The sequence below is a fragment of the Bos indicus genome, chromosome 15 (assembly GCF_029378745.1).
Source record: "Bos indicus isolate NIAB-ARS_2022 breed Sahiwal x Tharparkar chromosome 15, NIAB-ARS_B.indTharparkar_mat_pri_1.0, whole genome shotgun sequence".
Classification (NCBI taxonomy): domain Eukaryota; kingdom Metazoa; phylum Chordata; class Mammalia; order Artiodactyla; family Bovidae; genus Bos; species Bos indicus.
This window is the reverse complement of record NC_091774.1, coordinates 80,866,356-80,889,197: the sequence shown is the minus strand read 5'-3', so window position 1 is coordinate 80,889,197 and position 22,842 is coordinate 80,866,356. Positions and strand designations below refer to the sequence as shown.

Genomic DNA, 22,842 nt, shown 5'->3' with positions numbered 1-22,842 from the left:
AAAAGCACGCATCTTTGAAAACTTTCGCATGTTTTGCTTGGCTGGGGCACAGAGTTTCCTATATTGATGATGCAAGTTTTAGGGAGCTATTGGTGGTAGGGGGAAAGGCCATATTTTACTCTGATCTTCCTTACTGAAGAAGCTATGCTAAGACAGCTCTCTTGAATTGAAGAAACTCCTAACAAGCTAACTTTGAAGACCCCAGGACCATGTTGACTTAGGGTACCCAGGTCTTTTGAGCAAGCACAGAGCTGGGGTCTGTAGCACCCAGGATTACTGGCTTCTGGGAAACAGGAAGTAAATGCAGTTGAAATATCTACTTGAGTTTCTCTGGGTCAGGGCATAATTTCCTTTTACTAGCCACTTAGCTCTCCGGAGGCAGGATCCTTGGGCCACCCGAGTTCAGGAAGAAGAGCCAGGACCATTCCTGGTGCTTATGAAGAGTTTCTGGAACTATCTGGGTGTGTGCAGAGGAAAGGAACCCTGGGAAAAGAAGAAGCCCACAGATCCCATTTCTGAAGTCCTAGTGTAATCTTAAAAAAGTATTTCTCAAGCTCTGGAGACTAAATAGCAGCTGCAGCTGTTAAGTTGCTCAGTCGTGTCTGACTCTTTGCGACCCCATGGACTGTAGCCCGCCAGGCTCCTCTGTCCATGGAATTTTCCAGGCAAGAAAACTGGAGTGGGAGTGGGTAGCCTTTCCCTTCTCCAGGGGATCTTCCCAACCCAGGGATTGAACCTGGGTCTCCTGCATTGCGGGGAGACTCTTTACCATCTGAGTCACCAGCGATGCCCCCTGGAGACTAAATCAGATTGGATCAGATCAGTCGCTCAGTCGTGTCTGACTCTTTGCAACCCCATGAACCGCAGCACGCCAGGCCTCCCTATCCATCACCAACTCCCAGAGTTCACTCAGACTCACGTCCATCAAGTCAGTGATGCCATCCAGCCATCTCATCCTCTGTCATCCCCTTCTCCTCCTGCCCCCAATCCCTCCCAGCATCAGAGTCTTTTCCAATGAATCAACTCTTCGCATGAGGTGGCCAAAGTACTGGAGCTTCAGCTTTAGCATCATTCCTTCCAAAGAAATCCCAGGGCTGATCACCTTCAGAATGGACTGGTTGGATCTCCTTGCAGCCCAAGGAACTCTCAAGAGTCTTCTCCAATACCACAGTTCAAAAGCATCAATTCTTCAGTGCTCAGCCTTCTTCACAGTCCAAATCTCACATCCATACATGACCACAGGAAAAACCATAGCCTTGACTAGATGAACCTTTGTTGGCAAAGTAATGTCTTTGCTTTTGAATATGCTGTCTAGGTTGGTCATAACTTTTCTTCCAAGTTGGAAGTTCCAAGTTGGTCATAACTTTCCTTCCAAGCGTCTTTTAATTTCATGGCTGCAGTCACCATCTGTAGTGATTTTGGAGACCCAAAAAATAAAGTCTGACACTGTTTCCACTCTTTCCCCATCTATTTCCCATGAAGTGATGGGACCGGATGCCATGATCTTCGTTTTCTGAATGTTGAGCTTTAAGCCAACTTTTTCACTCTCCACTTTCACTTTCATCAAGAGGCTTTTTAGTTCCTCTTCACTTTCTGCCATAAGGGTGGTGTAATCTGCATATCTGAGGTTATTGATATTTCTCCCGGCAATCTTGATTCCAGTTTGTGTTTCTTCCAGTCCAGCATTTCTCATGATGTACTCTGCATATAAGTTAAATACATAGAGGCAGCTATAAAAGGCTCCAATGACTTGGAAAGGACAGAGGACATGGTGGATGTTTCTGGAGTTTTATACAATCTTGAACTTCTGTGACCCAGGGATATATGAGGGCTACAGCTGGTTTACTAGATAAGATCTCAAATTTTGGAGTCCTCGTGTATTAGGTTCATTCCTGCATTAGATTCCTCCTTCATGAGATTCAGCATACTCCTATATTAGATTCAAATACAGGCTACATCTCTCACTATCGGTGCAATCCTAGGTGTCTCGGCAGCTCAGTGTTTTCATCTGTAAAATGGGCATGTACATAATGTTTGGTTATTAAACACATACCACGTGCCAGGGCCAGTGATAGTCTTTTTACTTACATATCAAATTTACTTAAAAATGTCAGTCTTATACATGGTGGTGAGACTAAGTAAAGCCATGCACATAAAAACCTATTCCAGCCTCACAATAACCACTCATTAGATAGTTGTTATAATTATCATCATTATTGGTTATTATTGTGGAATTTTAGATTTCAGGTTTTTGCTATTGGAAGTTGTGGTTAAGCTTGAAATTGAGCTTTTTATAGTAACAGTCTCTCACCTTCTTATAATCTTCTTTATGCTTGTCATCCTCCTGAGATTATATTGGGGCTCACTTCTCTCTGAGTCTCCAGTCTGGATTTGTTAACCAGAGTGCACTTCTTTCTGAAGGATGGGAGACGCATCCTGGCCAGGAGAAGATGTAATTCCGATAATTCTGGAATGTCATGAGAGGTCCCGTTGTCACACAGAGACTCATCTGCAGAGAAGGGATGAGGGAGTGAGGATTGACTAGGATCTGCCTTAGGTCTAGATGTATATTAGAGTCTCAGTGTCTGAAGACCTGAGCTGTCTTGCCTCTAGAACAGCGGTCCCCGGACTCCTGGCACCAGGGGCTGGTTTTGTAGACAGCTCTCCCATGGACTGGGGTGGGGTGCGGATGGTTTCAGGACAACTCTCATAAGGAACCTGCCACCTGGACCCCTCGCATGTGCGGTTCATAGGGTCCACTCTCCTAGGAGGATCTAATGCCACAGCTGATCGACAGGAACTGGAGCTCAGGCAGCAATGTGAGCGAGGGAGAAACTGACGAAACTTCACCTGCCACTCACTTCCTGATGAGCAGCCTGGTGCCTCCCGGGCCAGGACACATGGTCTGGAGGTCCATGGTCCGTGGACTGGAGGCTGGGAACCCCTGATTGAGCAGATGTTCTGGGTTGAATTGTGTTCCCTCTCAAATGTCATGTGTTGAAGTCCTAACCCCTGGTACATCAGAATGTGACCTTATTTGGAGATAAGGTCTTTACAGAGACTTTAATCAAAATGAGGGATGGGATGGGGAGGGAGGTGGGAGGGAGGGTCAGGATGGGGAACACATGTACACCCATGGCTGGTTCATGTGAATGTATGGCAAAAACCACCACAGTATTGTAAAGTAACTAGCCTCCAATTAAAAAAAAAGATGAAAAAAAATGAAAATGAGGTCATTAGTGTGGGTCCTAATCCAGTGATTGGTGTCCTCATAAAAGGGGCAATTTGGAGACACATATACAGAAAGAATGGCGTGTGAACACAAGGACAGCTATCTGTGTGCCAAGGGGAGAGGCCTGGGATGGCTCCTTTTCTCACAACTCAGAAGAACCAATTCTGCCAATGCCCTGATTTCAGACCTCTAGCTTCCAGAACTGTGAGACTTTAATTTTCTGTTGTTTAAGTTACTTAATTTGTGATGCTTTGTTACAGCAGCCCTATCCAATGAATACAATTAGGAGCAAGTTGGCTCTTTGAAGGCACTGGTAGCATCCTGATAGTGTGGAATCGTCATGGAGAGGTGAGGCATAGACGTTTCCAGCCATTCTGGAAACAGAGGTGGATCGCATCTGGAATTCCACTCTTTGGGTAAACATGAGCTGGGATTCCAGAAAGTGCTTACAAGGTTCATTTCCCTTAGACGAGGGAGAAAGGTGACTCATATTGTGGTATTAAATAATGACAGTAATATGTATTTTCAAGGACTAGGAATACACCAAAACAAGTAGGTTGTGTGAAATGGCCAGCCTGAATCCTCGGATTCTTTTTAAAGAAATAAAGACATTTAGCACACACAATAACTGAGGCAGGTTAAAGGATTTGGCTCCTAGTAGAAATCGCTAAATCACTTATGTTCATGACTGAACAGAAAATTATTTTACACAAATGTGGTATTCTGTTTAGAGCTGAAGATCTTCTTCAAGTGATGTTTCCTAGCAAGGACTTCAATAGTCTAGTTATTTTTATAAAGACATTTAGCCAGCTTTTAATTTTATTTTATTTAAAACAGGTATTTTTCAAATTGCTATATAAGGAACATGGTTCCAAGCTATGAAAATGTATTGCCTTTATTGTATTAGATAAATTGAATGATTCACCATCAGTCTTATAATTTTGTTGATGTTCAGGCACTCAGCCGTGTCTGACTCTTTCTGATCCCAAGGACTGCAGCACACCAGACTTCTCTGTCCTTCACTATCTCCTGCAATTTGCTCAAACTCATGTCCATTGGGTAGGTGATGCCATCCAGCCATCTCATCCTCTGTTGACCCCTTCTCCTCCCACCTTCAATCTTTTCCAGCATCAGGGTCTTTTCAAATGAGTCAGTTCTTAGCATCAGGTGGCCAAAGTATTGGAGTTTCAGCTTCAGCATCTGTGCTTCCAATGAATATTCAGGACTGATTTCCTTAGGATGAAGTGGTTGGATCTCCTTGTGGGTATTAGAATAATCCTAATATCAGAAATATTAAAGCATGAAAGAAATGTGCACTTTACAACTGAGACAACAGAGCAAATAGTGCTTAGATTAAAAAGGGTCTTGTCGTGTAAAAAATTCAGGAAATGGTCTAACTTTCACCACTACTTGACCTTGGAATCCTTTTCACATTGAGCTCTAAGAATACATTTTCTGGTCTCCATTTCGGGTAATGCTGCTGCTGCTGCTGCTAAGTCGCTTCAGTCGTGTCCGACTCTGTGTGACCCCATAGACGGCAGCCCACCAGGCTCCCCCGTCCCTGGGATTCTCCAGGCAAGAGCACTGGGGTGGGTGCCGTCACCTTCTCCAATGCATGAAAGTGAAAAGTGAAAGTGAACTCGCTCATTCGTGTCCGACCCTTAGCATGGACTGCAGCCTACCAGGATCCTCTGTCCATGGGATTTTCCAGGCAAGAGTACTGGAGTGGGGTGCCATTGCCTTCTCCGTGGTTAATGCTGGACTGAGACAAATTTTGTTGACAGTTTTCTGAATTGACAGCTGTCAGATTTTGTGATGTTGGAGAGAGAAAAGTGTTGCCTTGTTTTGCCAGCTTTGTCACTGAGTAGGCAGGATGCTTCTAGACTTAATATTACTAACAGAAGGCAGAACCAGGTGGGAGTTTTCTGCATGGCAGTTCTCTGCTGGCCAAGGCTGCCGACATATTGGTCAGTCTACATTCTCCTCTGTCTCTGGGGTCCCTGATGGCTTCAGCTCTTGGCTGAGGGCATCTCGATGGTGATGGGATAATATGAATGCTTTACACTCAGAGGATCTGGGGAGACTTTCCTATGGCTGACTACCCTTGGAAATTCTGCTCAGTGATGAACTTTCATGGGATGTGCTTAATATTTTCTTCTTTTTTTTTTTGCTCCCCAGTTCACCTCAAGTGTCTTTGTGGACTTTTGTATGCTTTCCCAGAGCACAAGAAGTTCCCCCCTTTACCAGTAACTGTTCTTGGGAGCTGACGTTGCTTCTCTCAGGTTGGTACTGCACTAGTCAGTCTTCAAATACTCTTTGAATAATGTTGCTGTAGCATATGGATGGCTGATTTTCACAGTTTTTGTAAAGGGCAGGCATTAACAAGAGAGCCTTGCTCATCAGGCAGAAGGGTGAAGTTGCCTCTCCAGATAAATCTGTCTCTGTGAAAATTTGATAATCCTTCATGTAACTTAGAGATTTAGGGAGATCGACATGTTTTTGAAGCTACTGGAAAAATTACTCCAGGCACATAGCATCTTCTGAAAAACCTACCTGGATGTTTCCTTCAGCCTAATATTAGGAAATGTGGTCTAGTTCATGAATATTTGTTTCCTTGCATGATCAGTGTTTCTGTCACTTCCTTATATTTTGAGTTGTAGATCAAGGGTTCCACATGGAAATCCCAATGCTGTAAAACACGGTGCTTTCATGACCTTGTTACAATCAGGCTGTAAGTACACACAAGCCAGGGTTTACAGGAGAGATGGTGCCCACTGTTAGCTGGCAGTCACCTAATTAGCATTAGCTGATCTTTCCTCCTTCCTGATGACACCATCAGGAAATCAGCCAGCATGTTCGAGCAGGAGAATTTGCCTGCCGAACATGACAACCAATACTGTGCTCAAGTTAAACTCCATGAAGGCAGTGATTGCCATCCTGATAACAGAGCACAGAATGTCAAGCACTGGGAGTTCATCACAGAAAAAGGGATTGGTGGCATTGGATATGCTGAAGGATAACGAAAAGATCGGATGTGCTTATAATAGCTCTGTTAAAAGTCCCGTGAACTCTGAGCCCGCTACTCACAGGATGCAGACTTCTGAGTGATGTGACTAAGAATGGCTCGTTTTACTGTGTAAACTATAGCTCCATAGAAAGTGTGGGGAAAAAAGCGACATGCAACTTAGGAAAAAAAATCCCCATTAAGCTACTTTTCCTTTAGTCGAGAGCACAGGCTCTGGGATTAAATGGAAATCCTGGTTCCACAACTTAGTTAATGTGGATTGGTTGGTTGTGTGCTCTGAGTTATATAATGTGAAAATATGGATTATAAATTTTTGATAATCTAAAAATGGGGATGATTTTGTCAAAGTTCAATTAGGCCATGCATTTTCCTTTTTAAAAAATATTTATTCTTTAGTTTTGGCTTCGCTGGGCCTTCCTGGGGCCCTGGAGTGGCGGGAAGGAGCTCCTCTTCACTGTGGGGCACAGGCCTCTCATTTCTGTGGTTTCCCCTGTTTTGGAGCAGGAGGGTGTCAGTAACTGTGGCATCTGTGCTCAGTAGCTGCCGCTGGTACGATCGAGAGCTTGGGCTCAGTAGTTGGGTCACCCAGACTTAGCTGCTCCGTGGCATGTGGAATCTTCCCAGCTCAGGGACTGAACCTCCATCCCCTGCCTTGGCAGGCGGAGTCCCACCCACTGAACCACCAGGGAAGTCCCGAGAAAGCATTTTGCATATGCTGGCAGATAGAAAGCCAATACTAATGTTAGCTAACCATAATTCTTTCTCCAGTCTTATGATAAACTTTCTTGCATGAAGGAAGAGCATCCATGGCATCTGTCCAGGGAATCTTAAGATTCAAAGGCATCGTATGGACATGAGTTTGAGTAAACTCTGGGAGTTAGTGATGCACAGCGAGGCCTGGCGTGCTGCAGCCCATGGGGTCGCAAAGAGTTGGACACGACTGAGAGACTAAACTGAACTGATTCCCAATGTTTGATCCTCTGCATCTTCCTCTTTACAATTTTTAAGGCAAAGTTCCCATTTTTTTTCCCTCCAGTTTCCCTGCTTCCCTTTATGCTACCTACCAGAAAACTCCCTAGGCTCAGGATGATGCAAGGCTTACCTTTCTGTCTTTTATAAGTCAGTGGATTATGGTGCCAGTATGAACTGAAGCTACCTCAATTTTTGATCAATTATGATGAAGTTTTATAGAATAATTTGCCTCAATTAGGATGTTTTGTTCACTTATTTAATAGGTGTTTCAACATTAAAATCACTTTTATAGATTGGCATCTGATAAAAATTGCTTTGTGTTATTACGATGGGTTGAAGCTTCTCTGATAAAATTAAAAAAAATTGAGATCTAATCTTACTGCACTGTGGTCAGAAAAGATGTTTGAAATGATTTCATTTTTTTTTGAATTTACCAGAAAGCAGGAATAGAAGGAACATACCTCAACATGATAAAAGCTATATATGACAAACCCACAGCAAACATTATTCTCAATGGTGAAAAACTGAAAGCATTTCCCCTAAAGTCAGGAACAAGACAAGGGTGCCCACTTTCACCGCTACTATTCAACATAGTTTTGGAAGTATTGGCCACAGCAATCAGAGAAGAAAAAGAAATAAAATGAATCTAAATTGGAAAAGAAGTAAAACTCTCACTGTTTTCAGATGACATGATCCTTTACATAGAAAATCCTAAAGACTCCACCAGAAAATTACTAGAACTAATCAATGAATACAGTAAAGTTGCAAGATATAAAATCAACACACAGAAATCCCTTGCATTCCTATACACTAATAATGAGAAAATAGAAAGAGAAATTAAGGAAACAATTCCATTCACCATTGCAATGAAAATAATAAAATACTTAGGAATATATCTACCTAAAGAAACTAAAGACCTATATATAGAAAACTATAAAACACTAGTGAAAGAAATCAAAGAGGACACTAATAGATGGAGAAATATACCATGTTCATGGATTGGAAGAATCAATATAGTGAAAATGAGTATACTACCCAAAGCAATCTATAGATTCAATGCAATCCGTATCAAGCTACCAATGGTATTCTTCGCAGAGCTAGAACAAATAATTTCACAATTTGTATGGAAATACAAAAAACCTCGAATAGCCAAAGCGATCTTGAGAAAGAAGAATGGAACTGGAGGAATCAACCTGCCTGATTTCAGGCTCTACTACAAAGCCACAGTCATCAAGACAGTATGGTACCGGCACAAAGACAGAAATATAGATCAATGCAACAAAATAGAAAGCCCAGAGATAAGTCCACGCACCTATGGACACCTTATCTTTGACAAAGGAGGCAAGAATATACAATGGGTTAAAGACAATCTCTTTAACAAGTGGTGCTGGGAAAACTGGTCAACCACTTGTAAAAGGATGAAACTAGAACACTTTCTAACACCATACACAAAAATAAACTCAAAATGGATTAAAGATCTCAATGTAAGACCAGAAACTATAAAACTCCTAGAGGAGAACATAGGCAGAACATTCTCCGACATACATCACAGCAGATCCTCTATGACCCACCTCCCAGAATATTGGAAATAAAAGCAAAAATAAACAAATGGGACCTAATTAACCTTAAAAGCTTCTGCACAACAAAGGAAACTATAAGCAAGGTGAAAAGACAGCCTTTAGAATGGGAGAAAATAATAGCAAATGAAGCAACTGACAAACAACTAATCTCAAAAATATACAAGCAACTCCTACAGCTCAACTCCAGAAAAATAAATGACCCAATCAAAAAATGGGCCAAAGATCTAAATAGATATTTCTCCAAAGAAGACATACAGATGGCTAACAAACACATGAAAAGATGCTCAACATCACTCATTATCAGAGAAATGCAAATCAAAACCACAATGAGGTACCATTTCACGCCAGTCAGAATGGCTGTGATCCAAAAGTCTACAAGCAATAAATGCTGGAGAGGGTGTGGAGAAAAGGGAACCCTCTTACACTGTTGGTGGGAATGCAAACTAGTACAGCCACTATGGAGAACAGTGTGGAGATTCCTTAAAAATCTGGAAATAGAACTGCCATATGACCCAGCAATTCCACTGCTGGGCATACACACCGAGGAAACCAGAATTGAAAGAGACATGTGTACCCCACTGTTCATCACAGCACTGTTTATAATAGCCAGGACATGGAAGCAACCTAGATGTCCATCAGCAGATGAATGGATAAGAAAGCAGTGGTACATATACACAATGGAGTATTACTCAGCCATTAAAAAGAATACATTTGAATCAGTTCTAATGAGGTGGATGAAACTGGAGCCTATTATACAGAGTGAAGTAAGCCAGAAGGAAAAACTCCAATACAGTATACTAACACATATATATGGAATTTAGAAAGATGGTAACAATAACCCTGTGTATGAGACAGCAAAAGAGACACAGATGTATTGAATAGTCTTTTGGACTCTGGGAGAGGGAGAGAGTAGGATGATTTGGGAGAATGGCATTGAAACATGTATAATATCATATATGAAACGAGTCGCCAGTCCAGGTTCGATGCAGGATACTGGATGCTTGGGGCTGTTGCTCTGGGACGACCCAGAGGGATGGTACGGGGATGGAGGAGGGAGGAGGGTTCAGGATGGGGAACACATGTATACCTGTGGTGGATTCATTTCGATATTTGGCAAAAACCAATACAATATTGTAAAGTTAAAAAATAAAATAAAAAAAAAGAAATAGAAATGGACAAAATCACAATCATTGTAGGGAATTTGGTAATACTGTGCTCAGTTTTTGACAGAAAAAGAAAAAAAATTAAGTATATGGATTTAATTAAATAATATAAAACTTAAACAAAATTGTATAACATAAAAAATTAAAAAAAAATTATGTTCAGAGAGCCCACAATACACTTTAAGGTTTTTCTAGGAACAAAGCAGGAAACAGATGAGTGAAGAAATGCACCAACAATATATTTTTAAATGATTTGGATCCTTGTGTTTTATCTACTAGAAAAGAGGGAAATTGAAAAAAATGATGATTGTGGATTCCTTCTGTTACAGGAAGAGATATTGCTTATTTTTACTGAAGAAAAACAGGTCTACATAGAAAAAGAACATTAACCCTGTGACAGGTTACAAAAATGAAAAGGAACAATGAGAAAATTCTAAGACATAGTAGTTGCAATTACATCAGCAGCATTTTTGATAGTTCTAGGAGTTATGAGGCCCAAATCTGGGGCTGACAAGCAATGTTTATTATTTTCATGTACTGTAGTCAGAACTGCTAAACCTTCAGATGGGAGCACACTTATAGCCTTTCCTGTCTGGCTCTGACAAAGAGCTTTAGGGTATCAATGGGCAGCTTAGGAAATGGCCTGTAGATGAGAAAACAATACATTGATTTGATAAATCATTAGAAGTCTTATCTTCATGAGCATCGATAACCTTATAACTGACACTCTATCATTAAAGTCAGAATAAGAATTTGATAAATGGGGCATAAGGCAAACTAAGTCATCTCTGTTTCTTTCAAATATCTTGATAAATAAAGACTCACAGCTATAAGTAACCTTTCAGCAAGAAAATAAGCGATAATTTCGCTTCAATTCAACCTTTATGCAAGATGCTTCCTTGAGAAAAATTTATAATGTATATAAATGAATGAAGTTTGGTATCTTCTTTCAAGCAGTTTTGAAGATAGTCGGAGGCAGGGCAAGATGTTATACCAGAATATCAAGGACTAGATTTGCTTTAATCATGGTGGGATAATGACATAAACATTGTCAATCATTTTGATTTGCTTTTAATGATTTCAAAATTAAGCCACCTGGCTAGTTGTTTATTGTTTAGTTGCTAAGTTGTGTCTGACTCTTTTGTGACCCCAGTCTCTAGCCTGCCAGGCTCCTCTGTCCATGAGATTTCCCAGGCAAGAATACTAGAGTGGGTTGCCATTTTCTTCTCCAGGGCATCTTCTCGACCCAGGGATCGAACCCAGGTCTCCTGCATTGACAGGCAGATTCCTTACCACTGAGCCACCAATTACCTGGACAACAACTTAAATAAAAGGTGAAAAGTGATTTAACATTATATGGGCACTTTTCCAGCTCACTGAAAGTCAAAACAATTCATGGGTGTGCACGAGTGTTAAAAAAAGGCATAGATATGAAACTATTTAGTCTATTATAAAAGCATTTTCTTCTTTAAGCACTTTAAAGATGGTGGTAGGCCCAGTTTTCACTTGCATTGATTATGAGAGGAAATCTGTTTTTATCCTTACTTTTATTCTCTAGATCATACTGTGTCTTTTTTTCCTCTAGATGCTTTTAAGATTTCCTCTTTATTTCTCATTTCGCAAAATCTGATTATGATGTGCCTTGGTGTAGTTTTTGCCTGTTTCTTTTGCTTGGGATTTTTTTGTGATTATTGAATGTGTGGTTTTATAGTTTCATCAAATTTCAAAGTTTTCAACTTTCAGATTAGATTAGATCAGATCAGTCGCTCAGTCGTGTCCGACTCTTTGCGACCCCATGAATCGCAGCACGCCGGGCCTCCCTGTCCATCACCAACTCCCGGAGTTCACTCAGACTCATGTCCATCGAGTCAGTGATGCCATCCAGCCATCTCATCCTCTGTCGTCCCCTTCTCCTCTTGCCCCCAATCCCTCCCAGCATCAGAGTCTTTTCCAATGAGTCAACTCTTCGCATGAGGAGGCCAAAGTCCTGGAGTTTCAGCTTTAGCATCATTCCTTCCAAAGAAATCCCAGAGCTGATCTCCTTCAGAAGGGACTGATTGGATCTCCTTGCAGTCCAAGGGACTCTCAAGAGTCTTCTCCAACACCACAGTTCAAAAGCATCAATTCTTCAGTGCTCAGCCTTCTTCACAGTCCAACTCTCACATCCATACATGACCACAGGAAAAAACATAGCCTTGACTAGATGAAACTTTGTTGGCAAAGTAATGTCTCTGCTTTTGAATATGCTATCTAGATTGGTCATAACTTTCCTTTCAAGGAGTAAGTGTCTTTTAATTTCATGGCTGCAGTCACCATCTGCAGTGATTTTAGAGCCCAGAAAAATAAAGTCTGACAGTTTCCACTGTTTCCCCATCTATTTCCCATGAAGTGATGGGACTGGATGCCATGATTTTATTTTCTAAATGTTGAGCTTTAAGCCAACTTTTTCACTCTCCACTTTCACCTTTATCATGAGGCTTTTGAGTTCCTCTTCACTTTCTGCCATAAGGGTGGTGTCATCTGCATATCTGAGGTTATTGACATTTCTCCTGGGAATCTTGATTCCAGCTTGTGTTTCTTCCAGTCCAACATTTCTCATGATGTACTCTGCATATAAGTTAAATAAACAGGGTGACAATATACAGCCTTGATGTACTCCTTTTCCTATTTGGAACCAGTCTGTTGTTCCATGTCCAGTTCTAACTGTTGCTTTCTGACCTGCATACAAATTTCTCAAGAGGCAGATCAGGTGGTCTAGTATTCCCATCTCTTTCAGAATTTTCCACAGTTTATTGTGATCCACACAGTCAAAGTCTTTGGCATAGTCAATAAGGCAGAAATAGATGTTTTTCTGTAACTCTCTTGCTTTTTCGATGATCCAGTGGATGTTGGCAATTTGATCTCTGGTTCCTCTGCCTTTTCTAAAACCAGCTTGAACATCAGGAAGTTCATGGTTCACATATTGCTGAAGCCTGGCTTGGAGAATTTTGAGCATTACTTTACTAGCATGTGAGATGAGTGCAATTGTGCGGTAGTTTGAGCATTCTTTGGCATTGCCTTTCTTTGGGATTAGAATGAAAACTGACCTTTTCCAGTCCTGTGGCCGCTGCTGAGTTTTCCAAATTTGCTGGCATATTGAGTGCAGCACTTTCACAGCATCATCTTTCAGGATTTGGAATAGCTCAACTGGAATTCCATCACCTCCACTAGCTTTGTTTGTCGTTATGCTTTCTAAGGCCCACTGGACTTCACATTCTAGGATGTCTGGCTCTAGGTGAGTGATCACACCATCATGATTATCTGGGTCATGAAGATCTTTTTTGTACAGTTCTTCTGTGTATTCTTGCCATCTCTTCTTAATATCTTCTACTTCTGTTAGGTCCATACCATTTCTGTCCTTTATCGAGCCCATCTTTGCATGAAATGTTCCTTTGGTATCTCTGATTTTCTTGAAGAGATCTCTAGTCTTTTCCATTCTGTTGTCTTCCTCTCTTTCTTTGCATTGATCGCTGAAGAAGGCTTTCTTATCTCTTCTTGCTATTCTTTGGAACTCTGCATTCAGATGTTTATATCTTTCCTTTTCTCCTTTGCTTTTCGCTTCTCTTCTTTTCACAGCTATTTGTAAGGCCTCCCCAGACAGCCATTTTGCTTTTTTGCATTTCTTTTCCATGGGGATGGTCTTGATCCCTGTCTCCTGTACAATGTCACGAACCTCAGTCCATAGCTCATCAGGCACTCTATCTATCAGATCTAGGCCCTTAAATCTATTTCTCACTTCCACTGTATGATCATAAGGGATTTGATTTAGGTCATACCTGAATGGTCTAGTGGTTTTCCCTACTGTCTTCAATTTAAGTCTGAATTTGGCAATAAGGAGTTCATGGTCTGAGCCACAGTCAGCTCCTGGTCTTGTTTTTGCTGACTGTATAGAGCTTCTCCATCTTTGGCTGCAGAGAATATAATCAATCTGATTTCGTTGTTGACCATCTGGTGATGTCCATGTATAGAGTCTTCTCTTGTGTTGTTGGAAGAGGGTGTTTGTTATGACCAGTGCATTTTCTTGGCAAAACTCTATTAGTCTTTGCCCTGCTTCATTCCATATTCCAAGGCCAAATTTGCCTGTTACTTCAGGTGTTTCTTGACTTCCTACTTTTGCATTCCAGTCCCCTATAATGAAAAGGACATCTTTTTTGGGTGTTAGTTCTAAAAGGTCTTGTAGGTCTTCATAGAACTGTTCAACTTCAGCTTCTTCAGTGTTACTGGTTGGGGCATAGACTTGGATTACTGTGATATTGAATGGTTTGCCTTGGAAACGAACAGAGATCATTCTGTCGTTTTTGAGATTGCATCCAAGTACTGCATTTTGGACTTCTGTTGACCATGATGGCTACTGCATTTCTTCTGAGGTATTCTTGCCCACAGTAGTAGATATAATGGTCATCTGAGTTAAATTCACCCATTCCAGTCCATTTTAGTTCGCTGATTCCTAGAATGTCGACATTCACTCTTGCCATCCCTTGTTTGATCACTTCCAATTTGCCTTAATTCATGGACCTGACATTCCAGGTTCCTATGCAATATTGCTCTTTACAGCATCAGACCTTGCTTCTATCACCAGTCACATTGACAGCTGTGTATTCTTTTTGCTTTGGCTCCATCCCTTCATTCTTCCTGGAGTTATTTCTCCACTGATCTCCAGTAGCATATTGGGCACCTACTGACCTGGGGAGTTCCTCTTTCAGTATCCTATCATTTTGCATTTTCATACTGTTCATGGGGTTATCAAGGCAAGAATACTGAAGTCGTTTGCCATTCCCGTCTCCAGTGGACCACATTCTGTCAGATCTCTCCACCATGACCCACCCATCTTGGGTTGCCCCATGGGCATGGCTTAGTTTCATTGAGTTAGACAAGGCCATGGTCCTAGTGTGATTAGATTGACTAGTTTTCTGTGAGTATGGTTTCAGTGTGTCTGCCCTCTGATGACCTCTTGCAACACCTACTGTCTTACTTGGGTTTCTCTTACCTTGGGCGTGGGGTATGTCTTCACGGCTGCTCCAGAAAAGCTCAGCCAATGCTCCTTACCTTGGATGAGGGGAATCTCCTCACCACTGCCCTTCCTGACCTTCAACGTGGGATAGCTCCTCTAGGTCCTTCTGTGCCCGCACAGTTTCAACATTAATTAAAAAAATTTTTTTTATACCAAACCTGTTTTTCTGGTCCTTCAGGGATTCAAATTATGCATATATATGCCTTCTTGAAGGTATTCCACGATTCTCTTCTCTGTTGTTCATTTATCTTTTTGAGTCACTTTTCTCTTATTTGAATAGTTTCAATTACTAGGTCTTCAAGATCACTAGCCATTTCTTTTGAAATGTCTAATCTCTAGTTAATCCCATTCAGTGCAATTGATTTTTTTAAATCATCAGACCCTATGGCTCCAAGCTTGTCCTTCACATCTCTTCTTGTCTTTTTTGAACATATGGAACATAGTTAGAATAATTGTTTCTGTGTCCTTGATTGCTAATTCTGACATTTTTGGCAGTTTTGGTTGGTTTTGACAATTGAATTTTCTTCTCCTTATGGCATGTTTTCCTGATTTTTGGCATGTATGGCAATTTTTTATTAGATAACAGGCATGTGAATTTTAACAAGTGTGTTACTAGGTATTTTCATAGACTTATATGGTATAAGTATAGAATGTACTATATATATGTAAAGTATATATATAAAACTTCATATACTTGTAGGTATTTTCATAGACTTATATGGTATAAGTATAGAATGTACTATATATGTAAAGTTTATATATAAAATTTCATATGCTTGTAGGTATTTTCATAGACATAGGTATAAGTATAAAATGTACTATATAATAAAGTATATATATAAAATGTCATATGCTTATAGGTATTTTCATAGACTTATATGGTATAAGTATAAAATGTACTATATAATAAAGTATATATATAAAATCTCATGTTCTTGTATGTATTTTCATATACTTATATGGTATAAGTCTAAATGTACTATATAATAAAGTATATATATATAATCTCATATGCTTGTAGGTATTTTCATAGACTTATATGGTATAAGTATAAAATGTACTATATATTAAAGTATATATATAAAACTTCATATACTTATAAATATTCTTGAGCTTTGCTCTGGAGCACCCTTAAGTTACTTGGAAATTGCTTACTCCGTCTGAGTCTTGCTTTGTAGATTTGCTAGTTGTGACTGGAGCAGGGTTTATTTTAGGGCTACTGAGGCAAGTCCTTTCTGTGTGCGCTACCCAATGCAATGCATCATGAATCTTGAGATTCTCTCATTTGGGTGGTGGGAACAGATGGTATTCCCAGTCTTGTGTGAGCATCAAGCACTGTTATTTATAATCTATTCAGTATTTCTTTCCCTCCCTCAAATTATTTCCTCGTGTGTGTACTGATTAGTACTCAGCTAACTAACTGATGGTCTTTCCTGGTGGCTCAAATGGTAAAGAATCCACCAGCATTGTAGGAGATATGGGTTTAATCCTGAGTCAGGAAGATTCCCTGGAGAAGAGAATGGCTACCCACCCCAGTGTTCTTGCCTGGAGAATTCCATGGACTGAGGAACCTGGGGGGCTATCGTCCCTGGGGTCGCAGAGTTGGACACGACTGAGCAAATAACACTTGCACTTTCACAAGTAACTGATGAGAGATCTTCTGCAGATCTCGGGGTTCTTTCTCTGTACAACTCACTTTCTTCAGCATTCTATTATGCAAACTTTAGTTGCCTTGCCTGTCCAAAATCTTAGCTCCATTTCCTTTAGGAAGCCCACTAAACATTTCCTGAGTCTTCCCTGGCTGTACCGTGGTCTAAGAACTAAAACAGAGAGCTGGGGAAATTTTAGGGCTTATTTGTTTTTAGCTTCTCAGGAACCACTGTCCTTTACTGCCTGATGTACAGTGTCTTGCAGACTAGTATTTCATATATTTTGTCCAGCTTTTCTTGTTTCTGGCAGGAGGATAAATCTAGTTCCTGTGTCAAGCAGAAGTGGGAGTTTTGGAAGGGACTTTTAGCTGGATGAATAAAACCTATGTTCTAAAATTGTCCAAATTATATTGCATCCTATTACATTGTATTTAAAGCAACTTTGAGGCTTTATCTTATACTGCCTTCAATGAAAAATGGATAGGCTTTGAAGGTGGAAAAATCTAGATTTGAATCTTGGAATTGCCATTTAATGTTTAATAGATATGTGGTTTAATAGACCTGTAAGTTTCCTCAACCTCAGATTGATAACCTTATTTGATAAAATAAGGTGGAAAAAGTTTCCCTGAAACACAAAGCTTCTATGCATTACTGTTTTTTTTTTAATAGCAAAAAATTGGCAATAGATAGGGTGATACTGAAACAAATCAGAGTTAATTCATAGTTTGTACCTTCATGAAACAGCTAATAAGAATGAGAGAGATCTATATTATTCTTAGGGAAAATGTTAATGACATACTGTTAAGTGAGTAAAGCATTTTGCAGAAAAACAAGTGGAGTGTGAACTGATTTTTAATTTAAAAATTTCTGTGTGTGTGTTTACATGAAGAGAACACCATCTGGAAGGATATATGAACAATTTAAGTAAGTTGATGAGTTGGAAGTAAGGCTAAGGTTTTTTAACTTTGAAAAAACTTTTAAATACAACTTTTTTTTTTAACCAGTTGTATTTAAAAAATAATGAAAAATAGCCAGTGAAAATCTGCTATATAACACAGGGAGCCCAGCCTGGCACTCTGTGATGACCTAGAGGGATGGGATGGGGAGTTTGAAGTGGGCTCAAGCTGGAAGGGATACATATACATATAGTTATGACTAATTTGTGTTGTTGTATGGCAGAAAGTTAAAGTTAGTCACTCAGTCATGTCTGACTCTTTGTGACCCCATGGACTGTAGCCCACCAGGCTCCTCTGTCCATGGAATTCTTCAGGCAAGAATACTGCAGTGGCGATCTATTTCACATATGCTAATATACATGTTTCAATGCTATTCTCTCAAATCATCCCACCCTTGCCTTCTCCCACAGTCCAGGTCCAATGTATGAGTCAGGGTGCTCAGGGCTGGTGCACCAGGATCACCCTGAGGGATGAGACGGGGAGGGAGGTGGGAGGGAAGTTCAGGATGGGGAACACATGTACACCCATGGCTGATTCATGTGAATGTATGGCAAAAACCACCACAATATTGTAAAGTAATTAGACTCCAATTAAGATAAAAAAAATCTAGAGAAAGCAAACTGTGATGGAGGGAGTCAGATCAGGGGATGTCTGGGGATATGTATATAGGAAAGGATTGACTGTAATGGACCAGGAAGGAATTTTTTGGGGTGATGTCAATTTTATGTTTTGATTTGGGTGGTGGTCACATAATAATGTACGTTTCTCATGAATTACTGACTTGTACAATGACAAAGTACACATTTTACTGAATGTAAATCATACCTCTATAAAAGTGATTACATTTTTTTCGACAAAAAAAAAAAAAAAAAAACAAACTGGAGTGGGTTGCCATGCCCATCTCTGGGGGATCTTCCCAGCCCAGGGCTCAAACCCAGGTTTCCTACATTGCAGGCAGACTCTTTACAGACTGAGCCCCTAGGGAAGCCATATGGCAGAAACCAACACATTATTGTAAAGCAATTATCCTCCAATAAAAAAAAAAATGGACACATAATTTCTTTTTGCAACAAAAACAGATAACAACAGAAGTAAAGTTGAAGAGAAATAATAGATGTGCCTGCCACAGTTCCCACTGTCTATGCCCACACTGTCTATGCCCACACTGTCTGTTTATGCCCACTAGCCAACAAGCCGCAGAAGCACATACATAGTCCCTGGAGGGACCAGAGTGATGGATAAGAGGAGCCTGGGAAGGCTTCTTGCAGGATTTAGGCCTGTGCTGGGTGAGTCTAAGAAGGATTTAGGAAGTTATTTTTAGGAATTCAGTGATTGAATATTTTGGTAATTTGTACCTAAGAGGTGAGAAAATTTCAGTGAGTAAAGAAGGAGCATTTACTCGTTTCATTTGGAAAAGGGGAATGTTTAGATATTTTTCGAAAATATCTAAATAATGCTAAGAGTCCTTATCTCACTCCTATTTCAGACAAACTCACAGGGTGGCCCTTTTTTCTGTCCTGGCCCATCTCAGTCATAGAGTGGCCTTGTCTGTTTATTGCTCAGATTCTGTACGGGTTGTTTATGTTCGGTTGGGAACATTTTTAGCTAATATTTTAGCTGTCATCTTCAGGGCCATTCTGTGATTTATCCATGCCATTAGTAATTTTCTTTCTCCATTTATAGCTTCTTTTGCTGATGATAAGATGGCTCTGTTCACTCTTAGGGTTAATTATGCTAGCGTATTGGCTCTAATCCTACATATTTTAGTCTCTTCCTCATATTCCAGAATTATGCAAAGCTAAATAGGAAACATGCAACCTGTCTTTAGATTTTCTTCCCAGACTAGGGCAGGCTGGCTACCCACCAGATGAATTCCCCACGGAGAGAGTTCATAGCTAAAGTCTATGAGATTACTACTTGTTCCCTTGAGTGTCTGTGACTACAGGTGCTAAGACAGGATCAAAGGAAAAAACCTTTATTAATTAGTTTTCTACTGATGGAGAGAGGAGTTTCCTAGAGGGGAAAGTTTTCATGCTGCAAATCTTCAGAGAGTTCTTATTGACTCTGTGTGTGTGTGTGTGTGTGTGTGTGTGTGTGTGTGAGATAGGTTGTTCTTATAATATCTATCATACTCATGTTGAAAGTCCTTGTTACTACTCATTGGAATAGGAAATGGCAACCCATTCCAATATTCTTGCCTGTAAAATTCCATGGACAGAAGAACCTGGTGGGCTACAGGCTATAGGACTGCAAAGAGCCAGACACAACTGAGCAACTGAACACACACACACACACACCACTCATTACTTTGAACATTTATCTAGAATTTATGAGTGCAGGGAACTACAATTTCTATGCATTATCTTTTCTGTTCTTAACAAAGAAGCCAACAAGCACACTGAAAAATCTCATGAGATATGTGTTACTAGGAGAAAAGAGGCTTGAAAAATCAGTTAACTTCCAAAAACACACTTCTGGGGAACAGCATGGTTGGGACATAAACCACATTCCAAAAGATTCTAAATCTTGTCCTCTTTTGCTGTCTCATACACAGGGTTATTACCATCTTTCTAAATTCCATATATATATGCGTTAGTATACTGTATTGGTGTTTTTCTTTCTGGCTTACTTCACTCTGTATAAAAGGTTCCAGTTTTATCCATTTCATTAGAACTGATTCAAATGTATTCTTTTCAATGGCTGAGTAATACTCCATTGTGTATATGTACCACAGCTTTCTTATCCATTCATCTGCTGATGGGCATCTAGGTTGCTTCCATGTCCTGGCTATTATAAACAGTGCTGCGATGAACAGTGGGGTACACGTGTCTCTTTCCCTTCTGGTTTCCTGTGTACGAGACAGCAAAAGAGACACTGATGTATAGATCCGTCTTATGGACTCTGTAGGAGAGGGAGAGAGGGGAGATTTGGGAGAATAGCATTGAAACATGTATAATATCACGTATGAAATGAGTCGCCAGTCCAGGTTCGATGCACGATACTGGATGCTTGGGGCTGGTGCACTGGGACGACCCAGAGGGAGGGTATGGGAGGAGGGTTCAGGATGGGGAACACAGGTATACCTGTGGCGGATTCATTTCTATATTTGGCAAAACTAATACAATATTGTAAAGTTTAAAAATAAAATAAAATTAAAATAAATGTTCAAAAAAATAAATCTTGTCCTCTTAAATTAAAATAAATAAATTTAAATAAAAAAAAAAGAAAAAAAAACTGCTTTCTAGTGGAGCTTGCAATTAAAGCATCTACAATTCTATATATGTAGATACTTAAAGATACTGGGCTCCATCTGATATTACTGAATTGATATCTCCAGGACTGGGGTGTAGTAATTGACACTTTAAAAGCTTTTCCTGGTCATTTGAATGCTGCTAGCCACAGACTGCTATTTGGAGACCATAAGGGTAGGCTATATCCTCACATAACTTCCAGTTAGAAAGCTGTTCACAGTATTTTTTTTAAAATCATCATTCATCCATCCATCCAGTCCATTCAATATTCATAGACTACCTACTGTGTCTAAGGCTCTATACCAGATGTTAAAAGGTCATGAAAGAAAATGTATTTCAACTGCTTATAAATGACAGTGAAGATCTTATATTTAATAAATATTTTAGATAGGAAGTGATAAATAAATAATATTTATTGATACAAGAGAAGCACTATGGGTTCAATGGAAGGAGAAATTACTCCCAGGGGCAGAAATTGGCAGGAAACAGTGCTAACAGTGTGTGGGAGCATCCTTTTTCCTTACATCACAGCAATTCATAGGCATTGTTATTCTTTTTCAGTTTTTGCCAGTCATATTGGTGTAAGGCGGCTATCTTACTGTTACTTTAAATTTCAGTTCCATGTTAATAAGTTGAGCAACTTTATGTTGTTTGGCTCTTTGTTTTGATTTCTTAAAAACTGGTACTGTTCGTGTGGTGTAGAGAACCAGAAATCAAGGATTAAACCTGAAGCATTTTTTTCTTATCCCTTTCAGGGCTTCTTTCACATCTTGGTTCCTCAGGCTGTAGATGAGGGGGTTTAACATGGGGATCACAACCCCATAAAACACAGAAGCCATTTTTTCTTGCTCTTGAGACTCTGTGGCATGATGGTGCAGATACATGTAAGAGAGCGTCCCATAGAAAATGGTGACAGCTGTCAGGTGGGAAGCGCATGTGGAGAAGGCTTTCTTCCTCCCTGCAGCAGAAGAGATCTTCAGGATGGCAGCCAGGATAAACATGTAGGAAAAGATGACAACTGACACGGTGAGCGTCAAGTTAGACCCCACAGAGGCTGCTAGTACCATGACATTGAAATAAATGTTGGAGCATGAGAGGGCCAGAATTGGGGGCACATCACAGAAAAAGTGGTTAATTTTATTGGATTTGCAAAAGTTCAGTGAGAAAGTAAAACCTACATTTACAGAGGCATTTAGGAAACCCATGAAGTATGATCCAACTAACAGGTGAATGCAGACCCTCCGGGACATGACTGTTGGATAGTGGAGAGGGTGACAGATGGCCACGTAACGGTCCACTGCCATAGCCGCCAGGATGTAGCAATCACTGGTTATAAAAGCCCCATAGACTAGTAACTGCACCACACATCCCATGAACGAGATGGATTGCTCTGTTCCTACAAGATTTCGCAACATCTTAGGGGTGATGGCAGACTTGTAGCAGAGATCAACAAAAGCCAAGTTTTGGAGGAAAAAGTACATGGGGGTGTGAAGGGAAGAGTCAACCTTGATGAGGAGGATCATGCCAATGTTACCCACCAGGGTGGCCACATAGATCACTAGAAATGCTGTGAAGAGGACGTGCCAGTACTTGTGTTGACCAGCAAATCCCAGGAGAATGAATTCAGTCACTTCAGTGCCATTGTTCTGCTCCATGGCTGGCAAAATTAAATATCAGTTGAAAAGTGGCAAAGAAAGAAGAACAGAGAAAGGGAAGGCCATTGTGATTCTTAGACTGATTCTGGAATTGGAAATGCCATAATATTTGGTTTTTCAGTGGGATCAAAGCATATTTCCTGTGGCATAATTTACTTGGACTTTAAAGGCTAACATACAGGTGGCCGAAGCTTGGTCCCCACCTTCGAGAACTTGACACACAATTTGGGGAAATTGCCATGGACTGGAAGCTGTGTTCTCAGCTTCTGGTTCATAAATATGTCTTAGAAAGATCATATAGAAACATTT

At 40.3% G+C, this 22,842-nt stretch overlaps 1 protein-coding gene across 1 annotated transcript; it reads right to left on the bottom strand.

Moving 5' to 3' along the window:
- Positions 1–21,591: 21,591 nt before the first annotated feature.
- On the bottom strand, positions 21,592–22,533 carry LOC109569143 (olfactory receptor 5AK2-like). The gene has a single exon (XM_019974450.2). It carries the CDS (start codon positions 22,531–22,533, stop codon positions 21,592–21,594), a length of 942 nt encoding a protein of 313 aa, XP_019830009.2.
- Between the last annotated feature and the right edge of the window lie 309 nt (positions 22,534–22,842).